Genomic DNA, 24,564 nt, shown 5'->3' on the forward strand with positions numbered 1-24,564 from the left:
TATCAGGCAGCTTTATCACACGGTAATGATGTTTCTGCCCTTTTCGAGTTGCATATTTATCTCTCGCTTTCGCTTCCATTGCTAGGTACATTATTCTTTGCATAAAATCGCACAAACTCGTAAACGAAGGTAAGCAACGTTCGTTCAGCGAGTCTCTATCACGTCGCTAAACAGCCACCATCAATGTTACTGAAATAGTTTGTCTTGTATGCGATATAACATCACTTTACCTTCCCAGGTACAGTTGTACCACGATTTAAACCCCATCTTGCATCACATGCAGCTCAGCTCATATCAGGGAGGAGAAAAATTGTTCGCTGAAAGTGGAACAAATTCCATTCGAGCAAGTAACAAAACGTTCCCCATTCATAACATCGTTGAAAGATACTTCGTTCCCACGGTGTGTGCTGCATTCTACCCACACGATTCACTGTTTATCTTATTGTTTTGGCTATTTGTGATGCAAACCTCTATTTATGTCCCTCTCATTCGATCTGCTGCCCGACCACCACGGCCGGCGTGTCCCCCTTTTTACGCTCCGATGTCGTTCCGACCGACAATGAGCGTTCTCCTCCGCATGGCAGGATAAAATATCACTCTGCATTCTTCGCTTGACCCAGGCGCACCGTCCCTAAATGGTTTCGCTGGAGCCTGGCTTGGTCAGGCTCCAGCGTATTCCCTCGTGCAATTTGCTGCAAAGAGATCGTTTCCGTTTCAGTTTTCTTCTCCGTGAAGCTCAAACCCTTTTGCTTTTAAGCGAAACACCCACTTGATGGACGGCCGTAAGGGAGGTAACAGCATCATCCTTCCTATCCGGTAATGCTTAATGCTTCCATCAAGCAGTGCCGCGAGAAAAAAAAAGGGTTACAGTGAAGCGTACGAAAACTCTGAACCGATAAGCTAAACGTCAAGGTTAGGTCGCGCTGTAAGTACAGAACGCAAGACGACGACGGTTGATATCAAACGCTTTAAAAAGTACAGACGCTAGCCGTGGGGCGGTCTTGGCAAGGGAATCGTCCATGTGAAGCGGGTGAAAAGATTTACAGAAAAGTGGATTTATTTCGAGATCGCTTTTAAAATTTATTTCGTTTGTCCTTTTCCGGTGCTGTGTTTCCTTTTTAAGGTGAACTTCAAGACGGAACTCGCCTGTTGTGTTGTTGTGAAATGTTGCAGAGAGTAAATGCTCTTGGTGTGCTTAAAACAAATGCCATTGGAAGGCATATTTAAAGGGCGGTAAAAGGTGGTAGAAACATTGTTCTGGAACGCTATTTGAAGAAAAGTTGGTTATTTAGAACTAACATGATTGCATGCAGATGACAGGCCATGTTGGTTGATTTCGTTGTCTTGTTTATATTTTGCCTGATGAAAAAGGGCATTTATATTTAAAATTTTAGCACGATCCTGATGAAAATACTGGAGGAAATTTGATTATGTGAGCTGTAAATGTCACTTAACAAGATTATTAGAATAAATAGCAATCACTTAGGAATTGGAAAAATTTTTCATAATCACATACGCCTTATAGTGATTTGTATTCAGTTATGTGGTGGTCAGGATTAAAAATTGCATTAAAGTATGCAAAATGCATAGTATTTAAAAATTAATTAATAAATTCAGTTGTATCTAAATCCATCAAATTCATTCTTATTGATTGTTCGTTTGCATGTTTCAAAACATTTGCCCCATGTTTGATTTCATTTTGTTTATTTTTTTCAAGCATTGTAAACACGTTCCTATTTTAACTGATCGGATTAAATTCAAATACTTAAACAAATTCCACTTAGCAAAACTTTTCAAATGCTACTGCATTCTTCTGGCACCCCAAACTTGGCAAAGCTATGCTTGAATGTGCGCACACAAAATTCATGCGCCTTTTCCAGCAAATTCTTTCTCTCTCTCTCCTTTTCTCTCTTTCTTTATCTTTCTTCACCATCAATAGGTGCACCAAGCATTGCAGTGAAGCGTCGAGTGAAGGCAGCTGATTGCTTGGTATCATAAAACTTCCTTTGTTTTGATGCGTCTCTGCAACATTCGCCCATTTGCCAGACTTATCGGAAAAGTTTCCGAATGTTGCTTTCAAAAGCTGGGCTCATCGTTGTGCTTTTCTTCTCGCCAGTTTTGCTTCTCCTGTTTTGCCCACTTACCCACCACGCCACGGGCGAACAGTTGCGGGTTGTTGATGATGGAAAAGATGAAAATTTGTACCACTTCATGGAACATGGTTCTGCGCTGGTTGTGTTTTCCCTCTCTCGCTTTTCACGCGTGCCGGCACCGTTTCGTGTTTGGAGCTCGATGATGATGGTGTGCGGAAGGCACAGAACGGTCGATCGATCGATTCGTGCCGTCTGCTTGTAGGTGTACCATGCGTGCGTGCGAGGGTGTGTGTGTGTGTGCAAAAGTGAATTTTCATTCAAATACAGTCAATAAAGATGTGCGCGCGGTATCGAAGGCCTGTAAAGGGAAAACTATTCGATTTCCAACCCATGTATTTATACCCTCTGCCGCACCAGAAAAACCATCCACCGTCGTTGCAAAACTCACTTTCATCCGCTTTTTTTACGCAGACAACTGCGAAGGCGGATTGAATTCAGTTGTCTGTCGGAGCAAATCGAAGCCTATCTGTTTCAATCCTTCCTGCTGGTGGGCGAAACCCCGGCACCCGGGTGGGTGAAAATTCGTCTATTGGAGCGGAAAATTTATTCCCCTTCGTGATAATGGTGAAACCCGGGCCGGTTCTGCTGATGCGGATGCATATTACGGATGGGCAAACAGTTACGCTTACGCTGGTACGCTGTTCGGGGAAACATCCTTCTGCGACGACACGCAGCACAATCCTTTCTTACACCATTTGCGAAATGAGATGCAAACTTTTCCTGCTGTGTTGTCGGTATCGACATCAAAACCGAACCTAACAGATGGCTTGTGGGTGTGTGTGTGCAACGGAAACGCTAGGAAGCATGGACGCTAAGAATGTTGCGAAGTAAACGGAATCGAAACGAAGCGAATGTCCATATTGGATTATTTTTTTCTCTACACTGCACACGAAACGAAACGTACGAGCGAATGAAGGCAGAAGGTGCGCCGTATGATTGAAAATATTTTGTTCTATTGAGTGGCTGGGACGAATGATATTCCCTGTTGGCAGCTTTGATGGCATGCAAAAAGGCGTGCACACACACACACGCTTACGCTCACATACTTATTTGTTTGACGATATTATTTCGTTACATTTCGATTGATTTGTTTGATATGGCTTCAGAATGACAGAAAACTGTTCATTTGTACTTTTTTTTTACATTTGTGATCGTTTGTGCGTGCCAAAGTGGGTAAGACAGTTAGGTACGTTATTTCGGAACGAAATGTCTTGAAACGGATTAGCGTTTAGGGAAATCAATGATGCCTCATTTGTACCTGATTTTTTGCTTTGAGCAAGCAATGTACATTTTTTTCCCAAAAGTATCGGGAATTGGTTAAAAACAATAAAAACATTGTTCAATTATTGAAATTTATGTTCTCGCCCTCAGAATAGATCCCATTAGAAGCAATTCAAATATGCCATCCTTTTCCTCGGATATTCGAAACATTTTTCTATGCGACGAGATGGTCTTTAGTTCCTTTAGAGAATTTTTGTTGCTGTTGAATTGATTTTTTGTTTTTGGTCCAGAAAGAGCTAAATCCGAAGCGGTCGTGTTTTTGATCGCTGCCTGATCGCTGTGCAGTGATTGGCCAAAAACACGTTTGCAGTATGAGCCTGATGTGTTACCCCCACGAAACAGGACACTTTCTAATGCATTTTTTGTAAACTTTCACCCTTAAAAGCTGCATAGCTTGGAAAAAGCACTCCTTATTTACTGCAAAACCGGTTGGAACTAACTCCGAGTGTATAATTCCATGATTTCATCAGTTGAAGCCAATGGCGGACGCCCAGAACGGAACAAATCATCCATGACGTCTTGACAGCTTGCAAATGCTTTTTGTCATACTTAGGCACGAGTTTTTGACAAAGAATTTTTGACATCGACATAGCTCAAAATGCTTCTACAAGCAAAAACACAAAATGTAATCATAATCGTGGTCATAATGAAGACCAAAATCTGTTAAGAATACTTGTCCTACCGAGTACGCACGGCTAAAATCTTGCAGAACAATTGATGCAGACAGTCCATATGACAACATTTTAGCGAAGAAAAAAAAATGCATGAGACATTCGCTTGCTTAATGAACTGCTCCCTGTGCGATAGAGATCAAATTTAAGATATTGTGGCATTTTAAAAACAAAAAACGAGCATATTTTATGAAATATTTTGAAACCTTTTCAGATTCCCTGGAGCTATCTTGTAACGTGAAAACTGATGAAGGCAAAGTAGATTTGAATTAATGATTAGAGATTCTATGATTCCATGAATGAATACACAGTCACATAATTTCTTATCATAATAGAAAGCGTATGATCCCATTCAGTTAATTCTATTCCCCTAACATAAGTGTCTAATGCAAGTGAAATTTACATACCTATCAACCTGACAACGACCTTATGCTGCTTCGAGAAGGAGAAGCAAATTGGATACTGTTTGAATCACATCAAAATACGAGTTCCATTACGTTCCGCTCTAGTCAGTCATGCGGGGCTATTAACAGTCTTTTACGATCAATGGCCCCACATACCGTTAGATCGTTTGGACGATTGAATTTTCCCTTATCGCGTAACACGCCACGAGCACAGAAGGCTACAGATCGTACTAAAATAGACCATTTCCACAAACCACAAGGTTCGGGAGGGGGAGAGTCGAAGAAGAAGGGTGGGATAAGTGAATGAAATCCCACGATTCAGCATCTGTCGATTTATGTTTGTGCCAGACCGTGTGCTGGTTTGATGCAGGATAAATCACGATTTATGTACCTTATGCTTTCTTTGCTTTGCTCTGCTTTCACTTGGCCGATGTAAAGCGGTGGTCGATTTACGCGTCTCGTAATCTCGTCATAATTTAGAATTATCCATAAATTGGTAACCAAAATTGGCTGGTGCAGGCACCTACCCTGCCATGTGCTGGCATTTTCCAGTCAAATGGATTTCAATTTCAATGTGTACAACGACGATGTGCGAGAGAATGTTATTTTTACATTTGCATTGAGAATGTTGGTAAGCTTGGCTTGAATACCTCTTCACTTTGTTCACTTTGTGCAAAAATATTATAGTGCATTTATTTTGAACGTGCGTGCGCTTTGTATGCCCTTTATGATTCTTGCAAATTATTTTACCTTTAAGTACAGCCCAAAAATAAATCGGCCACGCCATTCTATCAGGAAAAAATATAGCTTGATGCACGGTTGAACACAATTTTTCGTTCCATGGTATTGCTCGCAGAAACTTTATCTACAGTCGCGTTATTTGTTGTATTCAAAAGTAATTAAATGCCCCTTCTCAAAGTACAAAGCAATAAGAAAAAACTTTTAATAAAGGTTTTACCACGAAGAAAAAATGGAGACGCCCAGTCGTTCACTTCGATCGGTCGCCAGGTTGAAGTATCTTTCCAAAGTCAATGGAGACGCCTAACAGTCCAGTTCGATTGGCAGCTAAAATGAGCTGCTTTTGCTACAGTCCCATGCTGAGCTAAGAAAACCGCAAAAAAAAACCATTGCCGCTATTTACATAATTATGCTGAAAGTATGTGAATGTGCAACACCATTGCCGAGTATCATGCCGCAGAACGATGCTGTCGTTTGATCTTCGAATGTGTTTGGTGTAGAATTTATGAATTTCTACGTCTCACTGCACCGCAGTTGATGTAGCTTTTGTTTTTCATTTAATTGATGCCTTGCTTCAGCAATTTCCACCAGATCAAATACAGTTAAAGTTGGGGCATGCCGATAAGAGTCAATTTCGTTTTAGGCTGAGCTGAGACACGTGTCAAAGATTCATTTGATGGCATAGACTTGGTGGTGATATTTTTTTTTCGAGTGTTGCAGTTATGTTTATGTTTCCAGAATCCTTATGCAGTACACCTTCACGTGACTGCGGATATATTCTACCCTCGGTTCATAATTAATTACTTTAACTTACACCTTACTGCTGTAGAAGCAGTTCATGCTTAGCAAAAATCAATTACCGCTACACTGTAGCACATTAGACCGAATCACACTACGCAGGTGAAACGGGCAACACCACAACATTAAATAGAACGACGACGAATGCATGCCTAGCCACCGTATGGGACGTTGCGTGACAAGAGAGTATATACTGCTCTCTGTGTGCCTCGTAGTGTTCATTGTTATGAGCACCAGAAAGCTAACGTCAACTGGGTTGAAACTGAAAAGCGGCAAAAGAAGGAAAAAAGTAACAAAACAAAAGCTCATTTAGGGTAAACCAAACTACTTCCCGCTAAATGTGATGTTTGGCCTCGAGGACAAGACTGTCGCATTTCATTCAACGATTTTATCGCCCATAATTAGTTGGCATTCATGGCTTTCGCATGCCCGAACGTGTGAGGACGCATGCATGTGTTGATAACCCCGAGGCGAAATAGGAAATAGAAGCATCAAAGCTGGTGCTTAGTGTACTTTGAGAAATTAATATCCTACGATATAATTTCCCTCTCTCTCTCTCCTTCGCACATAAACAAAAATATTCTTTCTCGTTCGCTTATTTGGCCTCATTCAATTCGTGAAGAATTTCCATCTCCATAAAACAGTATTCTTGGTTCGTTTTGCCATGTTCTGCTGCCGACGTGGTATTCCGTTTTATTTCCGGTGTTTGGCCTTGGGGTTGTCTTTCGTTACCTTGCCCCAATCTTGCACTACGGTATCTGTCATCCACTGACTCAGGGCTTGCTTTAAACGCACCCACAAACCCTGCCACTTACTTACGCTATCTTTCTTTGCTGTCGTTTCTCTCTTTAACAGACTCGGCAACCGCTAATAATCATCAATTATCGTCATCATCATCATCATCATCATCCGAGGCAGCAGCATCCAACACGACAGTATCCTTGCCGGCATCGTCGTCGTCAGTGGCAACATGGGAAGCGAATGGTGCAGTAACGCCTCCAGCCACCAACAGTCGGTTTCGAGCCGGTGAAGCAGCACAATTAGTAGACAATAAAATCCACGACAAACTGCAACAGCACAAACCGACCGACCCGGCCGTACCAGCTCCAGGGCGCCAGAAACGAGAGGATATTTTTAGCGATAATGTTCTTACAAATAATTATCAGCTGCATGGCGCTGCCGGACGAGCCTGGGACGGTGCGGTGCAGTCAAGGATAACGGAGGAGGTCCTGCTTGTTAGCAATCTGACCGAGGAACGGGCGCGCGAAGAGAATGAGTTGCTGGAACATCTAAATCGGTAAGTTACTAGCTCGTTTCGCCCACTGGCCTCAGCAAAGCTTCAGTCGCAACAACCGACTCGGGACACCAAAGTATCCATTCCAGTTGCTACGTAGCATTAAAATGTTTCATTTAAAAGGTTTCCTTTTGTGTGTGCGTGCGTGCGTGTGGAACAAAAGTTTGCCGTAGTTTGGGGGAATAAATCTCTTCGCCTGAAACTGGTGAGCACACGCCGAACTTTGACCATGATCGATGGGCAGCCAATTTAAAGCAATAAGAAGCTTAAAATCTTTCCGCTCAGTTAGCACCCGGACAGGAGTGCCCTTTCTGCACAGCGTTTAATCTTAAAATGCTCAAAAATTTGATGAATCGCTCTAAGCTTTTTAGGGCTAACGCATTCTTTGTTGAGCGCACACGTTTGGAAGCACTGATGAAAATTTGACGTGCGGGAGCGTATGTACTTTCTGGTTCGGAGTGGTTTCATGTGAGATTAAATTAAAAGTATCCATAACGTGCACGGCTTGTACGGGGAGTGCTGACAAGCAGCTGTCAGGTGCAGCTGATTGGGTGGCCAAACCCATCTGGCGTTTTGTTTTTTTCAGTGCAATAAGGAGAACATGATGCTAAATAATAACATCACAGTACGATGATTGATAACGAAAACGTTATTTTTACGGTGTGTAGCCCTCTGGAAAAAAACAAATGAACTATTTATTAATTCCAAAATGATTACAAGATTTACAGGCTATTTGTAAATGTCCGTAACTACATTTTTCATTACCGTGAAGGATCTTTTCTCATGGAGTATTTGTTCTCCGTGGAAATAATTATTCAATATTGTTAAATCAAGTAACTCACTCAGTGGCAGTTCATTTCAGTGGCATCAGATAAAATTTTTGAAGACCTCCCACATATGACTAAATGTAGTTTTAATGATCGTTTACGGTTTCGTAGCAATTTATAGTAGATTCAACATTTTTTGATGAATTATTTTATTTATATTTGAGGGAGACAGCTTAAATAGTCTCTCGGCCTTGGTTAAATTAATTGCAGGGGGAAGCACTTTCAGTAAATTCTCCAAAATATTACGCTAATAAATGGCATTGCATTCACATTAGTTATATAAATATAACGTTAGTTCATTGACAAGAATGCACCAAAAATCAATCTTATCACTTTCACCCACTGATGCTTCTCTAGCAAACAATTCAAACAATCATGCTGGTTAAAATGCCACCATTTACATTCCGGATCACGTGATGGTGCCTGTGTTTGGCAAACCGAGCAAAACTTTCCCAATAATCACGATTTATTAATAAAGCGTAAAATGAAGTTCGGATTGCGTGTGCCCCGCTGTGTGTGTGTGTGTTTGATGGTTTAAACAACAAAAAAAAAACCCCTCTGAGATTCAGCACAATCCGCGAAGGAATTTCCGATGTGATTTGACATGTCTTGATTTTAGTAGCTTCCTCGTTTGGGGCCCAGCACGTGAACGTTAAAAGGGTGTTCGGAAAATGTGCGGAGGATTTAATCACGTACGAAACCAATTAGAACGAATCCCTTTGATCCCGTACGCTAACCTCTAAAAGGATCCGGAAACGGTTCTGCACACACACATACACACACGTGTACACCCGCTCACAGGTATATCAGAGGGTAAAGACTTTGGCCCCGTATCAACGTACTTTGGTGACGATGATGTTCATTTGGTTGAGAGAAAATGGCTGTTTGTCTGTGTTTGGCAAGCGTGGGGAAGCGTGTCCGGGTGGGAAAAAGGATGCCGGAACAGGTGAGAAAAGTTTCTTGCCAACTATTTGACGGTTTCTTCCCATGTTATCCCCATGCTAAATCTTACTGCCGACGAAAGGGGGAGGGCTTTATGATCTCGTTTTGAGTTTAATTTGATGCGAAATGAAATGAAATAAACTTCACCATCACCTTTCATTTTGTGGTTGGGTGTGTGATTTACTGGCGTATTGTGGTTAGGCGGTAACCATCAACTAGCTTGAGAAGGTTTGAGCGTGGTTTTTCCTCTATATCTGATGTGTGGATGTGCATGTGTGTGTCTAGATATTGGGAAAGCTTTTCCAACGAAATGCTTCCGTCACTGTCACACAACAATTTGTGGTTAACTTTAGCACATCCCAAACGTGCTGTTAACCGCTTCCCGGCTTCTCGGAATTGGAACCACACGTAATGTCTCACACACATGGTATTACATGCTAGATTATCCTGTCTTTGGTCTTAATTGTGTACGACGTTTGTTACTTGTGTGATAACAATTCATGCAGCACAGCGGGTACGATTTATTCAAAATAAAATTTGTTATAGAAAGAAGCACAAATGGTCGATATTATTAGCCATATTTCACCCCTGTGAGCTTATGCCGTGCTTTATGTAAATATGAGATTTACACATTGTAATTTATGTAAATAGTATGGTTAAAATCTAAAGTAATATTCCTGCATTGTGTTGTAATATACAAATGGTGCACATTGCATATCCTTGGGCGCAAAGCATGAGAAGTCGGCACGACATTTGATAGGAACATTTTCAATAAACTTGAACTCGTACCGATTTGTTTGTTTGGAAATTTCTCCTTGTCTTTAGCAACGAATAAACAAATAGCTAACTGTTCATCCAGCTACCTACTGATTGTCTAGAAAATCCTTGTTAAACCCTGGAATTCACAGTGATCCTAGGCAAATGAAAGGTCCCATTTGATTGCAAACACCTTCCATCGGTTGAAATCAAGGTAGAAAAACTGTTTGAATAGGATCAAACGTTCTTGCTTGTGATGCCTACCATGCATCTCTTTTCTGGCTAAAGCCCTTCGTTTGCCTTCGTGTGTATGGTTCCTTGTATTTCCTTTCCAAAACTCTAATACCCACTCAGCTTTCACCCGAAAGCACACGAACAGAGTACAGGCAACCCTCTGCCGTTCCATTCGTATTAAATTTAATTTTCTCCCCCTTTTTTTCCGAATCCAATTCCAGCGACCGGTTCACTGGCAGTCAAATTAAGCTCGATAATAGCGACGATGGAGGTTCGGTCGCGCGCGGAAACAATCCCCAGCGCACCGGTAAAAAGGGCCGCCGACGAAAAGGACACAAGAAGCACAAGCACAAGAAGATCAAGCTGCTTCCGGTAACGCTCGTCGGTGTACCGGTGGACGACGACGGTCAACCGGATACCGGCATCATCGAAGGGCTGACAAACGGTGCGGACGGTGCGTGGTCCTTGAAGCTTGCCTCCAACGTTCAAACGCTCGCACACGCAACCGGTGGCGATGAAGCACCGACCAAACAACGCGGCCCATCGCCGGAAGAACGCGGCCCTCCCACGGTGGACGGTGGCACCATGGTGGAGGTGGTGGACGTGTGGAAGGAAATGACAATGCCTCCGTCGGCTGCCCAGCACGACATTGCCGTGGACCGACGACCGATGGCAGCAGCGGTTTCCGATTTTCCACCGGCTCCGGTGGTGGGCAACGATGGGCACCTGGTGCTGGGCGGTGTGGGTGACATGCAAATGTTGCCCTCCGATCAACCGGACGCACAACGAGTGAAGTGGATCCGTGAGCAGAGAAAGCGAGAAAAACAGCAACGGAAACAATTACAGAAAGGTGAGTGCGAAAAGGGCCAGGGTTTTTTTTCTCGCGATTTTTGCTTGTCGTCGTCGTTGCCGGTTTCTTTAGGGCGGATGTATATGAATAGAGTGATCCTGTCGGAAATAGAATACCCCCGGTCATGGGTGTTTAAGAAGGTGTTATGAGGCGATAGTATTTGCGTAAAAATTGGATAATGCTCGATTCATGCAACATTAGCGCACGGTTATCTGGAATTTGGGTTGCTAGCAATTTAAAGTAGTGTTTGAATTTAGCAATATTTTTGCATTTATTTTGAGGCTTCGCTTGAAATTTTACTTATGAATTGGAACAGTGTAATAAAATTTGTAGATTACGATTGGTTATACTAATAACACTAGCATTATACAACAAGAGCAGGAACTGATATTCTATTGATTGCTAAAGGACTTTAGCGTAGCGATAATTGGTCGAACAAATCCTTTTTGGATCGTATACGCCTATAAAGTATGCAATCTATTATTCTTCTGTTCACTTGTTAATTGCCTGTCCTGTCAGTGGCATAGACTATTCTGATAATTATATTAATTTACATACGTTCTATTGGAAATGACGTTCCCCTAATGTTCGGACCGTCTTTCGCAATGTATAACCAATTATCCAGCTGCAAGTCAAAGAAATTCATGGAAATTTTGAAACCAAATTACCATATTTTGTTATGAAATCTAATCACCCTTGCGATAAACTGATGATGACAAGGTTCATTATAACGAAATAATTATCAACATTATCACACGTTTTCCTCCCCCCTCCGATGCATTGCGATTATATCATCGTCGAGGGAAAAACGGATTTCCCCTTCAGGATTACGTACACATTCGGCTGCTGCGGCTAATGAATGATTACGAAACTAAACCTCAAAATCGAACCACCTAAGCTGTTGTGTTTTTGTCAAGCTAAACTCTCGCCCGATTCCATGAACATGGAAGCTTTTAGTCCAACATAACACTAATCTCCATTCAACTCTCTTTCCTCCTCGCCCTATCGGTCTATTCATTTCATTCTCCTCCCAAAACATCCTTTTGATGGATACGCTTATCCGGATTTGGTCCTTCCCTTTCTCCCCCCTCCCTCCATCCATCCCATCACGCGCTTTGTCGAACCAGTAGGTGCAGAGCAGAGGAAAATCGTCAATCCACCACTACCACCGTTACCGTCCGGCGTGACAGTGTCCAGCGCCAGCACGGTCACCTTCCCCGCGGAGGATCACAAGGGCACGGAGACGGTGTCGGTGGCGCGCGTCATCATTTCGGGCGATTTGTCATGTATGAAGGACGACTTCATCCCAGCGCCGGCGATCGCTAACGGTGACATCAAATATTTGCGGTAGGTATAGTACTCCTTCGGGACAGGAATAAAAACAGCTTCTTTTCATCGAGTTTTTTGTTGTTGTCTCTTCTCCGTATCAGTAGAGTATAGTTTGATTTCCACGTGATTACAGAGAGATCAACTCGATGTGTTTGTGTGCGTGTGTGTGTGTCATTTCATGTTCTTCCGTTTTTTGCGAATTTTTTCTTTTCCCAGTAACGATTTGTACGGGCTGGAAAACTCCTTCCTCGAGGCAGAATATCACTGTCGGATGGGTTACCGGTTGCGGATGAAGGATGGACAAAGCCGGTCGGTCGTTACCTCGACCGGTGCCATCGCCAACGCCAATCTGGTGTGCCGTAAGTCGCGCTGGATCGGCAAAAGGCCGGCTTGTGTGCGGATTAAGCCTTCCCAGCGTTTGCCGCAACCATTTGGAACGGACGCACCAGCGGGCAACGGGACCGACCGTTCGATGAGCGTGAATTCCTGCGGAAAGGATCACCGCTGTCCGCAGGCATGCCACCGGGTGCCGGCGGGGAAAAAGGGTGGTACACCAAATGGCAGCTTAAATCGCACCACAGTCTGCTCCTGCTACAAAGGATTTAAAATGGTCAACCATCGATGTGTAGGTAAGTCGGTCGACCACCTACCACCTACCACCTACCGTATAGATGGAACGTAGGCGGGCCTTTGACTCCTTGCAGAATGCTAGCTTTATTGCTCCCTTTGTGACTGTTTTCTTCACCGTGCGAAAAAGTGAAGTGGAAGGACGCAAAAGAAAAAAAGTTTTCCTCTGTTGTTGGGCACACGAACCAGAACGGGGAAAAGAAAAACCCGCCACATTTTAATTTATGGTTCGTTTTGCTACAGCCAAGCTTGCAATTAATCAGCTCACCCAGCATTACCACGCAAACAATACAAAAAAAAAAGACATAAAGTCCTCCATGGTCATGAATGTCAACCCGCTCAGCAGTGGGTCCTCCAGCTTGAGGTTACTGACATCGAAAAAGGGGGTTGGAAAAGCATGGAAAAGTATCAGGAGCAATTGGGATAAAACATGGGGCAGACACATCCAACTTCAAAAACCCTTACTTACTGTGTGACCTTTTGTTTGGGTGTTTCTACATCCTTCTGCTGTTGCTCGTTACTCAACTAAAAACATTAAAAGAATCGGTTGGGGAATTCGTGACTTTTCCGGGTTTTTTTGTTGTTGTAGCCAGCTTTTCTTTTCGAGCAATATTTATGAGCAGACGCACAGACACATACAGAAGACCCGGAGGAAAATTTTAATTGATCATACTTTATCGTTTGTAATCGATCGTGCGGAACAATGGATCGAGCTGATTTTCTTTTGTGTGGCCCTTTTCATTATTGCGCCTTTCTCCTTATTCTCCACCCCCGCTTTAGGCCACTTATCATCCTCGACCGGTTTGACACGTTGGAAAATTAAAATGTTCACTCGTGCTCCACCGTGATAAAAACTGCACCAAGGGTTTGCAGCTTCGAAGAAAATTCAATTATCGTAATGCATCGCGTAATGATTGCTCCCGCGGGATGACCTATCGCCTGTGGAGTGCCAAACAAAATGGAGGAAAATAAGAAGGAAAACATTGGCGAAACTGGGGAAAGCCATGCATCGAACGCATACCGCCTGCAGTTTTTTTCTTTATGGGGCAGAATGATTTATTCGCCATCTGTGGCTTCCGGTGGGTTGGCTTTTGTGGTAATTAAAATTTCAACCACCGGCTGGTCTGGTCAATACGAAAACCAAAGACAGAGAGAAGAAAAAAAAACAGCCACCATTGCTATTACTTTTCTGCGAGGCTATTCTCGCTAGACTCCGGTTGATTGAAATGGTACGATGAACCCAATACTCTCAATCCTTATCCTGCTATCAGTTTTGTTTGCTCAAGTGCTGCGTTATAGCAGCCGAAACACGGAAGTAAACAAAAGCGATGAGTCCTGCCCCATGTTTGTAACACCGTGAAGTTAAAGAGCATTAAGTAACGGGTCAGGTTTTCGGATCGTTTGGTTTTGGGTTTTTGTGGCTGCCTGCTAGCGCCAAGATTAAGGATCAAATCCTGCTTCACACCCTCGATACGCTACATTTCGCCTGGGAACGAAGCGGAACAAAACAATGGTAGCGAGTTTTTCAAATAGATTTGACCCATGTCCAGCAGTGATTCGGTTTTATTTCTATTTGATTGTAGTTTAGTATTTATTTTTTCCCTTGAGTTGAATTTTGAATTGGAATGTAGCATCAGAGCGTGAAATCAAACAACAAAAAAGATCATAAATAACTGCTTCACTCTCTATCAATCCTAGAAGAAAATAAGACATTCGTATGCAGCTAAATAGTCCAAATATATCCATATTCATTTATTGAGTTTTAAGTTCTTGTTCTTGATCTTAAGCTGTTCACATTTTTGACGTTATAATATTTGTTTATATTCCAATCACTATTCTTCTAATTAATTCTAGAATCAGCAGCTGAGTCAATAGACCCCATCATCCCTCGTGTAATACTTCTAGATGTAGTCGGCATCCACATACAGATATTCCACATACTCAATATGTCCTTTTTCAAAGTTCAGATAAAAAAAAGAACACTGCACAGCAACTCCTGCCCACAGGGACTCCTGCCATTTGTTACCATGAAATGCCTTGTTGGTCTCGTTATTCATGTGACATAGTGTTCCATCTCCGTCTACGCCGTTGTAGGGTTCAATTTGTCATCATGCTATTAAACTTCCAAGAAGTCATGGCGCTTGAGAACCCACTTTAACGCGTGAATTAAAGGCGCAACTCAGTGGCAACTGACGTAATGATAAGTTGTGATCGTCATCAAAACACAAAGTCAGTCCTTTTCTGTTCATCACAAAGGGAATCGAACTCTTATTCTAAGCGCTGTGTGGATGACTTAGTTTTTAATATCATTTACATGGCTTTCACATAGCCAACCTTTATTGCAATTCCAAGAACGAAATGTTCCTGGCTGGTAACTATTGTCCCTTTAATTTCCCTTTAACGCTCCCTAAAGTAAATCGACCATCACCTTCACATTTACTGCTTCCTTTTTCGGTAGTCATATTTACACTTACGCTCATGATTTTTAAACACAATAAATCAAGCCTCTTAGCTCTCGGTTGGAACACGATTTGGTCGTTGCAAGATTCGGTAATATCGGATTATGATTGCTTCGCTGTAACAGCCACTAACAGGGCCCATCCACTGTCTGGACTGAAGCAGGAGAAGCTTTTTTCCTTCCTGCTAAAGTAAGTTCTCGTCTGTTTCGTCTCTCTTTACAAAAAAAAAAAAAACGAAACTCCCGCTTATAAACGGTCGCTGATTTCATCAACCCGGTAAAGCCCCTGAACGGTAGTAAAGCGGGTCGTCCATTCCAACGCTGCAACGTCAAACAAGTGGCCGGAATGGCAAATGGACGAGCGCAAAAATTGTGTTGCTTCCCGCTTAAAAAGCTTTTTATTGAATACGTCAACTTCACTCGCCGTCACTGTGTGTTTGACCCGGGCCCGTCGTTTGCCATCTGGCGCGGATCATGGCGGATCGCCCGAGAGCTTAAAATACAATGTGGGTGTTGTATTGTGGGAAGGTGAAATGGAATGGGGCATCGCTTTGGCTTCGGCTTTGGACGAGTGTAACGGAAGCAAAGCAAAGCAAAAAAAAGCCCAAGAAAGCGAAAGCGAAAAATGAAAAGTAGATTTTTCCAAGCACGACATATAAATAATGCAACTGTTCGAGAAATGTCTCACTTACCATTTTGTGATGTCGTCTAGCATTCACCATCCAACAGCTTCTTGCTTCTTTCGGACGACGAGATATGTGTGTATGTGGTATTGGTTTTGTTTCTCGTTTTGTCTGCGGTGATACTTGTTAAACCACCCACCCAACATTAGAGTCTTTTTTTGCGTGCTTTTTTTTCTTCTTCTGGTCACATTTGCTCGTTTTCGGTGTAGCTTCATAAATGATCTGACGCAAACGTCACTTGCGAGCTCTGGTCGAGCTGTTGTCATCACTTTTACATGAATAAACATTTTCTACGTGCTTGTTTTACGAAGCAGCAGATATGAAGGTGCCATTTCTACGTGTAATTCGTTTTAAATGTATGACAGACGATTCCAGTGAGGTACTTGGAGATGTTAAAAAGCAATTATAAAGGAAGAGAAGAATTATGTTTCAGAAAGGTTTTTAGTTGTAGTCTGGAAAATATTTGAAAGGATCAAAGAATAGTTATATTTATCTGTCTCCATCCCAATCGCTTTAAGCTTTAATCAATCAGCCCTTATAACGCTGTGTAGACACTAGCTGTCCACTAACTTCAAGTTATTAGCCAACACATGTGACTGAAATTAATGTTGCTCTAGCCGGTTCGAATCCCATATCCCGGAAAACTGAGGCGACGAAAGCCGCTTACCTAACAATCCCCGACGAGGTGACAAGTTGATGATTCGCCAACCGAACGGTGTGCACGTTCTGAACGTTGCTCCTGGACGAAGTGCCGACACCTAGCGCCTGGTGACGACTTGATGAATGATAGTTTGTGTCAGTGTAGCGAAGGGTGGCAAAAAATAGTGGCTTTCCGAGCAGCATAATGGCACCACAAACTAGTGTGGCTAATCGTAAATCTCGGCATTTCATGTTAGCCTCCAGGAAGAGAGAGTGGGAGAGAGCCCTCTCCAGGGAGTTGGCTGTTCTGATCCATCCTTACCCGGTACCTGTCAACCTGGGAGTAGTTGGTGATAAATTGCCCTTCGACAGACTTACTGACAATCGACCGTACCACTAAATCTCTTGATTGGTGGCTCTCGCCAAAGCTTAAACTCCGGGCTCTAGAATCCCGGGAATAGCCGGAGGTGCATCGTGCATCTTGAGTAATGAATTTTGAATATGGCGCACCAGGTTTCCTATTGAATATTCATAAATAACAGCTAAGCTGTAGCCGATCGAGCTGGTCCAGTGAAAATTTGCACATTAGAAAGCTGGTTGTGACGATTATTTAGACAGGATATTCGAGATGTCAAGATGGCTATTTCTGACCATTAGTCGTGAACATGCTTTGTTTTTTCCCGCACAGCAAAATGATAACAAGATGCATACAATCCATTCATTCTCTCACTCTTTCTCATTTCTACTGATATAACATGTACAAATTCTAACCTCAAAACCGGTAAAGTAGTATCCGCAGTATAAACTAACGAATCATTTTTGTTTTCTCTCTCCTATCTATCGCCTCCTTATCGACAGATATCAACGAATGCATCGAGTACGGTGAGGATGTGTGCGAGTACGGCTGTTCCAATACGATCGGGTCGTTTACATGCAAATGCCCGAGAGGTTTGCGAGTTACGGACAATAATAAATGCATGGGTAAGTTTACCTTTGGTGGGATGCATACACACATACAGCTTTCTTCCTGTTTTGGGATGGTTTCGGAACTCCGCCCTTTCCCGTTGTCTTCTTGGGCCCGCAAGATTCGGTACATGCGTTCCTGGGAAAACTTAGCTACGTGTTTGCTGATAGTCCAAGGGCCAACACTGACAGTCCGGAAGGGAAATAAGGCTCGTTGCAATCTTCGCTGCAGTTTCGTTCGTTCGATCGAGATGATGTTGAGTGTACCCGGAAGCGTATCTTCATTTGCATCCTCTTTTTCGTTGTAGTTTCTCCGGTTGAGGTTGGGACAGAGATCCCACTGCTGCTCTAGATGTGGTTTCAGTTGTTTTGTGCTTAAGACAATAAGAGCCTGGGGTAGTTCGTCGTTGCATGTACGCTTCTCACCCTCGGCACGACCGCTTCAACGCTCCCAGCATTGGAGACTATGGTTGCAATGGTTCATCCGGGAATTATTATAAATGTTTATGGAATTTAGATTGTTTTGAAATGTGATCTATATAATCAAATTTCTCATGCTTTAGCTTGTGTTCGAATTTATAGCATTGAACACCTGAGCATGGGAATACGTCGTTCCGGAAAAGAAAACTCTCGCAGACATTCTGTCATCCAATGCTTGTTCAAATTCATCTTTTGCAATGCCGTCACCGGGCCGCACAGGTCCCGTACGGGTGATGGATCGATCGAATTTGTACACACATTATCTATACAAATACATTAGTCTTGTCACTCGGTTTTGGCAAAACACTGGCATGCCGTAGATGATGGAAAATATAAGCGGATGTTGTGACGACTGCAGCCGTACCAGCCCTACTTTTAGTTAGTCTGTGTACATGAATAACTAAGGTTACGTTTGTGTACATTCCATCAAACGATGCTCTTCCATTAGGGATGCTGTGCTGGTGTAAAGTTTTAGTACCCCGGGAAAATCCTGGCTGGCTGCTTTCCCAATTTTACTGACTGCTGTTTGGACCGTTCGTTTGAATTAATTTGATTTATATTACACTGTTACCGTTTGCCACTTTTAACCTTCCTTTCCTGGCGTTAGCGACAAAGAGACAAGAGACGCTGCTGTAAAATGTCAAAATTTAATCGAAAAAGGATTCATTAAAAGACTTTGCTCGATAGCAAGAAATAGCACGCTTGGGTACCAATTTTTGCTTTCGCCACGTGGAAACACACAGCTTTCGCTTCAGCCACTCATCCTAAAATTCACAAACACTTAAATTGGTTGAATTTCAACGAGCTCGCGCTGGCGCCTCCACGATGATTATTTTCTATTTTTAAACTGTCGATTATGCGCATGAATTACAAACAATTTTAATTGGAAACCGAGTGCCTTTTTCGAAAGCTTTAATCCAATTTGCTGCGATTACGAAAATAAAAAACACACCCTCACAAAAGCGTGCACATTCCTGCACGCAAAGTCCAAGCATAATCCAGCTATTGCGATGCTTGGGCGGTAATCCTTTTTGATGTCGCGTGTTTCGATGCTTCTTTGGGGAAGGAGGCGAAAAAACGGGTTAGGAATTGGAAAATGAGATACATTTTTCAACCTTTTCATTCAAAACACAGTCAATAAGTTTTTGTTAGCATTACAGGAACTAGTTTATTTATTGACAGTTTTTTTATTATTGGTTTGTGTTTATTAAAAATGTTACACGATCAAAGTGTAATTTACTTAATTCTCCGTTAAGCGTAGTAGAGTCCTTAACAGAACCAAACCAAAATTTGTACTTTGAGGGTGAAGGAAAAATCTGAAATATATCTTAATTGTATTGTTGGTAAGTAGTAAATAAAAATAAAACAATTGAGCAGCATTTATGTGTCACTTTACACACACTTTTGACTCATTTTATTTTGGCATATTTGGCAATTAAGCTCCATGAAACATAACTATACAAACACCTCAGGAAGCGTTTAAAACTTTAATTAGATTTTTGCTGACATTACTTTTTATGTTTAAACGTTTATTTCTTGTGTTATTGTGTGTTATAAATATTACAGAAAAAAAAAACATTATTACAAATATCAATTCAGTATATTTACATCAATTACAGCATCGTTGTTTCCAGCGATGTGGATGATATAATTTGCAAAAATCTTTAAAACTATTGTTCTATGCGCTGATCTAATTCCGTCTAGTATAAGAACATGCAAATCGTTGAAGCTAAGTATCACATTGGGAATTATGGTTTTTATTGCTTGCTGCATCATCATCCATGCCGAAGCGACCCTAAGACATGAGGCGAATTTATGCTTCAAAGTCTCATCCAAAGGACAGTACGCGTACTTCGGAGACGGTATTCTTTGTGTGTTGTATAAGTGAACTGCATGTGTTATTTTTTTTGTTAATGATCAAGAACAGGCATGATCTATGTTCGGAAGAAAGCCTCCTGCAACTGATGTTTTTCCAAACCATTTTCCACGGTATGGAAGGAGTTTTCAACGCAACCTTAGAATCGGGTAAACCTTTCGTTGTTTCAGCTACCAGAGCTTTGGATGATGTTGCTGTTTAATATTTGGTTGGAAGAGTTGCCAGGTGTTGGACCACAATTTTTAAACATGGGTAGTTTGATGGTAAGGCAAATTGGCTTTGGGTCCATGATGAATTTTGCTCCAAAACACAATCTTTTCCTATGTCTCACGTAGCGATTGCATAGAAGGGCAGGTGCTTTAAGAGACGGAATTTGAAGATTCAACCCACCACGGTCTCGCGGAAGAGCCAGCTGTTGTAGGAGTACTCTTATTCCTCCACTTCCATCCCAAAGGAAGCTGCCGATGAGTGAGGTGATCGTAGCGATATCCATCGAGCGAGCACCACAGATCGACGCAATGTACCATACTTTGGGTAACAGGAAAGTGTTTAGAAGGGTTTAGGGTTCTAACCCTGTGGTATATCGCAATTGCCGTTCATAGCTTTACGTACATCGTTCGAAAACAAAATTCCCAGCAGTCAAAGACGTTCTTCGGTGCGAAGCCAAGGAATTTACATCTGGTTGGCTGGCGTTGTGTGTCCTACGTCTAGTGCTATTGTTTTGTCGAGGTTGAGCAGAGCCCCCAAGCAGATAGCAAATGATTCGATCGCTTCTCTTACGCACTCTTTCTTGGTATGTGCATTGATCAAGTCATCCTGATCGTTGCAAATTCCTTGGAGCTCAGTGATGAGTGGATAAAATGATGCATTGACAAGGGATCGCCTTGTCTTACCGAACATTGGATGCGAAAGGGATTGGATAATTGTCCATTCACTAGTAGACGAGATGTAGACCGATTGCCAATTAATCAAAGCAGCTCAACTAATCCTGGATTAAATCCTAATGAGCTCATTGTTGTCCAAAGCAATCCTCTGTCATACTGAATTGCAATTCGTGAAAATAAATTGTGTGCAACTTTCATTTTGTTCGCAACGTAGTTTACAGTTAAGTTTGATCGTTTTTATCTCACAACAATGTGAAAAATGATGTTTTAAAAAGGCATGCCTTACTCCTTTTCAAACATCCTTTTTATCTAATCGGAATCCAGTTTGAATCCTAGAAAAAATAATATTTGGTAGTTGAGTGTGATACTTGAGCAAACTTTCGCGTTTGCTCAAGCGTTTTCAAAAACCCATTTCGAGTTACACAGTAAATCAACAATCAAAAACAATTGCATTGATTATGCTTAATCGAAACAACGTTAAACCGGTTCAGTGGTTTGCATTTCCCACCCACCGCAAGTCGGAAGCATGTTGTGAGACATTCCAACGTTTTCTAAAATTCACCCTCGTTTGCCAAAACCGTGCAACCGTGGCAGAATTTTTCTACCAAACAGGAAACTATTGGTACCGCGTGTGCTGTTGGTTGTTTTGGAGCTTGCTGCAGCTACTACGCCGATGCGCTCAATCCAGCTGGGGTGGTTTTTGTGGGTATGAAAAACCCCCTCTTTCTACCACGAGTGCAGTTTTGCTGTTCCGCTCGCACCGATTTATGAAAACCACTGCTCTGGACGGACGAGATTTTGACCAGGAACGCCTGACCGGCAAACGATTGCGTTGCGTACAATAATGCTTGCACCGTTATTTGTGGACAACTGTCTGCCGTGGTGGATGTTTCTGCACGTGTGTGTGTGTGTGTGCTCGGTAGATGTTGGAAAAGTTCCCAAAACCATAAAACTGTGGCATTTTGTTCCGGGTTCAAAGATAAAACTTATTTTCCAGGAAATGAATCCTCCCGCAAACCTTTCAGGTCCCTCGAATTCTGAGCTGGGTTTCGCCAATACGCTCCACAATGTAGTTTTGTAGAGGGAAAAACTTTTCCCTGTCTAATTGTTTGTACAATTTGTTTCGGTTTTCTCTCTCTCTCTCTCTCTCTCTCTCTCTCTCTCTCTATTAATTGTGCAATGATCGATTTTGTAGTATAAAGCGTTAGTGCAGTTTTCAGCAAAGTTCCACAGTGGAGTGTTGTTATATTAAATCCTTGCCTGTCCTTGCACGTCCTGTCAAACGACGACGCCAAATCGGTGTCAACCGTGTCGCAATCGGTGTTAGATACGTGTAAGTCAACTGTTGTTTATCCGAACTCCTTGAAACTCATCCTTCCAGTCAATTAGCAAACGCAGACAGGCAATCCAGAATCCGGGCGATGTTCTGAACCTCGCTGCACTTTACACTCTGTGCGAAATCCGCAAATGGCATCCGGTCAGTGTTTAAATTACAGCAACAGTTTCCCACTTCCCAAACGGTGCACGGGAAGCTGGCAGGAGATTACCAGTGCTTGACCACAGTGTGTCCGTCCGGAATTCAATCTCACTAATGATTATCCACAAATCTGGGTGTGTTATCCTTCGTCTTCCGGCCCACACTTACACAAACCTAACTGCTAAGCGCTGGACTGGTGCTGGTAATGGCCTCGTTTTGGCTCACTCTGCCTTTTGCCTGGCAAAAAGGAAGAAAACATTTGCTTTGCCACACTGTAGTCTTAGCCCGAGTCGTCCTAACGATCAACTTCCGTACCTACGACCCCGTACAACAGCTGCAGTTTGTGGTTCCGGTCATTCTCTAACGCCACACTCCCTTGGGCAGATGATGACAAAACTGTAAATGAGCTTCGATCGTTGTTAAGGTATAAGAGACCTAAGGATATCGTGATCATGGGGAAGGACGTGAAGAGCTATCACTGTTGTTTCACTCCTTTTTATACAACACTATCGGCTGTTCGAGCAAGGAGTAAGTTGTGGTAGGTAAATTAGGGATGCGAAAAATGGCAACACTGTCTGCTGGAACACCGATTGTGCAACTGATTGTAGGCAACTTTTGGTTTTCAAATGAAAAGTTTTGTCGCCGGCGCCGGATGCGGTGGCCGGTTGTATGTGGGCTTTTCGGAAGGCAGACGTAGAAAGCCATTCTTCCTCGGATGGTTCGTAATGGATAAAAACTTTCCACACCGATCCACCAACGAGGAATCGGGGAGAAGAAAAATCGTCTATTCGTGGGAATTTTTGAAGCAAATGAGTGTTATAATGCCACGGAGCAAAGCTTTGTTTATTCATCTGTTTATCTCTGCCGGGTATGAAAAAAAAATCTGGCTTGTGTTTGGCTTGTGTTTGGTGCGGACTTCGACCTCCTGTTGAGCTATACACCTCCCTTAGACCTTAGCAGCATGTTGGGCTGCTCTTGAGCAGCAGCACAACGAGCATATTGTGATGTTTCTCACCATCAACGTGGTTTGGTTCATCGATTGGAGCAAATGTTTGGTTGCGGTGGGAAGCATCAGAGACGCACGAAACCCCGTGGCGGATCAAAAAGGGTGTGAAAGTTTTTTTGAAGTTCAAAGAAATTAACGTAGCCTCGATATCTGTCATGCTGAGCACGTACGAAGCGTACGAGTTCGAATGGTTTGGCAGGTGCACAATATGTGAAATCAGCAAGAATTACACAATAGCAAACATTTGTTAGTTTAGGTTGTTCGCCATAGTATGGACGGGTTTAGGTTACACCGCAACACGTTGTGTTTATCACAATCGCATGAAAGTTTTCTGTAAGATTGAACAAGTTTTGTTCATTCTGTCACTACTTGAAACCTGATTACCTGATCTCACAAGGGTGAACGGTGTTTTGTAATCTTGTAAAGGCATTTTGTGACACGTTGATGAAACTTCATTAGTTTGCTTGTTGTATTTAATGTCAGACAATTGTGATACAATTTTTATGACATCAGAAACTAAAGAAACAATCGAAATTGAGAAAATACTAAAGTTTTACTAACCTAAACAAGAATTAAGAAGGCTTGGAGTCATAGTTTTTGGCATCAGTCCTTTGCGTTAGCGCTTATCGGCATTGTACTGGAACAGATTATCAAATCCCGTTCGAACTGTCTCAAGATAGGTAGGACTAACTATACAGCTAGAACAACATAACGTCAAGGCAGGTTCTGCCCTTCACGATACGAAGTATTGCAGAACAAGTAGAAACAACTGTAGTTAGGAAAGCTGAACTTTAAAAATACATATAAAATCATTGATCTTCAGCGAAATGTCATGTAATTATTTCAATAGAGATCACTCAAGCATCCGAGAGTACCTTGCTTGACTTCTTCATCTTCTAGGCTCAATGACGATTTATTGATACTAAGTCGTTCGAAAGTCAGTCCACACTACGAGACTCCGCATAGTTGACTCTGAGTCAAACTCCTATTCTAACTGAGTTCGATTCGAATCTGCAACAAATATGGGAAGTTCTTCAAGTAAAATAAATTTTTGTTCGTAAGAGTTTGCATAACACGTTAAAATGTATCCAAGAAGAAAAAATGGAATAGACCAACAGTCCAGCTTCATAAGTTTAGCTCAATATGTATTAATTTGATTAAATCATATGCTGACGAAAGGCCCAGTTTAATTGT

At 42.3% G+C, this 24,564-nt stretch overlaps 3 protein-coding genes across 7 annotated transcripts in view; 1 reads left to right on the plus strand and 2 right to left on the minus strand.

Moving 5' to 3' along the window:
• LOC126563429 (transmembrane protein 258) overlaps positions 1–24,564 on the minus strand; it is a 497,437-nt gene that overhangs the window by 359,050 nt on the left and 113,823 nt on the right. The window lies entirely within an intron of this gene.
• The window catches only part of LOC126562245 (protein henna), a 754,155-nt gene that overhangs the window by 327,581 nt on the left and 402,010 nt on the right, over positions 1–24,564 (minus strand). The window lies entirely within an intron of this gene.
• The window catches only part of LOC126563548 (uncharacterized), a 99,503-nt gene that overhangs the window by 63,845 nt on the left and 11,094 nt on the right, over positions 1–24,564 (plus strand). Inside the window, exons 2-6 of the mRNA XM_050220193.1 lie at positions 6,901–7,342; positions 10,320–10,948; positions 12,076–12,295; positions 12,494–12,906; positions 17,543–17,665. Coding sequence (XP_050076150.1) covers positions 6,901–7,342; positions 10,320–10,948; positions 12,076–12,295; positions 12,494–12,906; positions 17,543–17,665 — 1,827 coding nt within the window. The remainder of the gene's footprint in view (positions 1–6,900; positions 7,343–10,319; positions 10,949–12,075; positions 12,296–12,493; positions 12,907–17,542; positions 17,666–24,564) is intronic.

Source organism: Anopheles maculipalpis, chromosome 3RL, assembly GCF_943734695.1.
Source record: "Anopheles maculipalpis chromosome 3RL, idAnoMacuDA_375_x, whole genome shotgun sequence".
Lineage (NCBI taxonomy): Eukaryota > Metazoa > Arthropoda > Insecta > Diptera > Culicidae > Anopheles > Anopheles maculipalpis.